This window comes from Oryza glaberrima, chromosome 9 (genome assembly GCF_000147395.1).
Source record: "Oryza glaberrima chromosome 9, OglaRS2, whole genome shotgun sequence".
Taxonomy (NCBI): Eukaryota; Viridiplantae; Streptophyta; class Magnoliopsida; order Poales; family Poaceae; genus Oryza; species Oryza glaberrima.
The window spans coordinates 2,746,121-2,747,668 of NC_068334.1; the positions used below are offsets into that span (position 1 = coordinate 2,746,121).

Genomic DNA, 1,548 nt, shown 5'->3' on the forward strand with positions numbered 1-1,548 from the left:
TGCTATATCCCCAACCTCTGCGCCAGGGGCACGCGACGCGACCAAAACACATTCCATGATGCTCTATAAGTCTATAACTACTACAACATACATAATTTCATTTTTATATCGAGCACTACTATAGCATACATAATTTTCATTTTTATATCGGCATTGATCTGGGATTATCCTGCCATTGCTCACAAGCTACTAATAGGTAGTCTTTTTATTTTCTTCTTTGCAAGAGGAGGCAACCTTAATATATACCTGGTGGCACCTCTGACCACAGGTTTGGAGGATGGAATTAGGCACAATGTGATGCATATGACTTCAGTGGAGCAATTTTATCAGGATTGCAGGTTTGGAGGATGGCATTAGGCAAGGTGATAGACATGACTTAAGTGGAGCAAGTTAATCACGATTGTAAGCTTAGAGGACACCATTACTTAAGCATATTTCCCTGTCAAAATAATATTTGGCATTCACATGTTTGTACTTACAGATCGCTTGATCTCTCAGTTCTATATTTCCTCTGACAACTACATGACCATAGCTACATGTTGCTCAATGTTTTGATTTTCTGTGAGCAAATTAAAGTTATGAGTTCTTATAGCTCAAGTACTGAAAGTTTACAAATTAACCAATGGATGCAAGGTTTGTCTGAGTTTAGTGTCTGACCTTGGCCCTTGCAGGTTGTGTAAACAATATACTCCTGTTACCATTTAAGGTTACGATTTATTCTCTACAAATTCATACTAAATTCATATTATACAAGTTCATGCTTAACAATTGATTTGGATTTCTAGGTATTTATAAAATCCAGATTATTTTGTGAACGTGAACATGGAATGTATCTAAATTCAGCGTGTGGACACAGCCATGCCATGTTTCTCAAGTCAGTTTATGAATATATCCTTGCGCACATAGTTTCCCCCTATTTTTACTCTTCTTAAATATATATTATACGCCGGTGACGACGACGGCACTATACCCATCCCGTGGTTGAACCTCAACGGCCAGCTCGGCGACATCGTGGACCGTGCCGACGGCTCAGACGTGCCGTTCTCTGTCGGTGGCGAGACGTTCCACGCACACCATGCCGTGCTCGCCGCGCACTCGTCGGTGTTCAAGACGGAGCTCCTCGGGTCCATGGCGGAGTCCGCCATGCCGTGCGTCACCCTGCACAACATCGACCCGGCCACGTTCAAAGCTCTACTACACTTCGTGTACATGGACGCCTTGCTGTCGCCGATCGGAGGCAGTGCCAGCTCGACGTCGACGACGACCGGATTTTTCGAGAGCTTGCTCATGGCAGTGGACATGTACGCATTGAAGAGGTTGAAGCTGATGTGTGCACAGAAGCTGTGGGAGAGCGTGTCGGTGGAGACGGTGGCGACGACACTAGGCTACGCCAAGACGTACCATTGCCCGGAGCTAAAGAGCAAGTGCCTCAGCTTCTTGATGGCGGAGAGCAGCTTCAAGAAGGTGGCCTTCACTGATGGCTACTTTCATCTTAGGCAGGATTTCCCGTTAATTATCGAAGAGATAAAAAAGCGGATTAAGAGTTAA

The 1,548-nt window shown here is 44.8% G+C and overlaps 1 protein-coding gene across 1 annotated transcript; it reads left to right on the forward strand.

Moving 5' to 3' along the window:
• Window positions 1-347: 347 nt before the first annotated feature.
• On the forward strand, window positions 348-1,548 carry LOC127784642 (BTB/POZ and MATH domain-containing protein 1-like). The gene is made up of 2 exons (XM_052311986.1): window positions 348-362; window positions 907-1,548. Exons 1-2 carry the CDS (start codon window positions 348-350, stop codon window positions 1,546-1,548), a joined length of 657 nt encoding a protein of 218 aa, XP_052167946.1.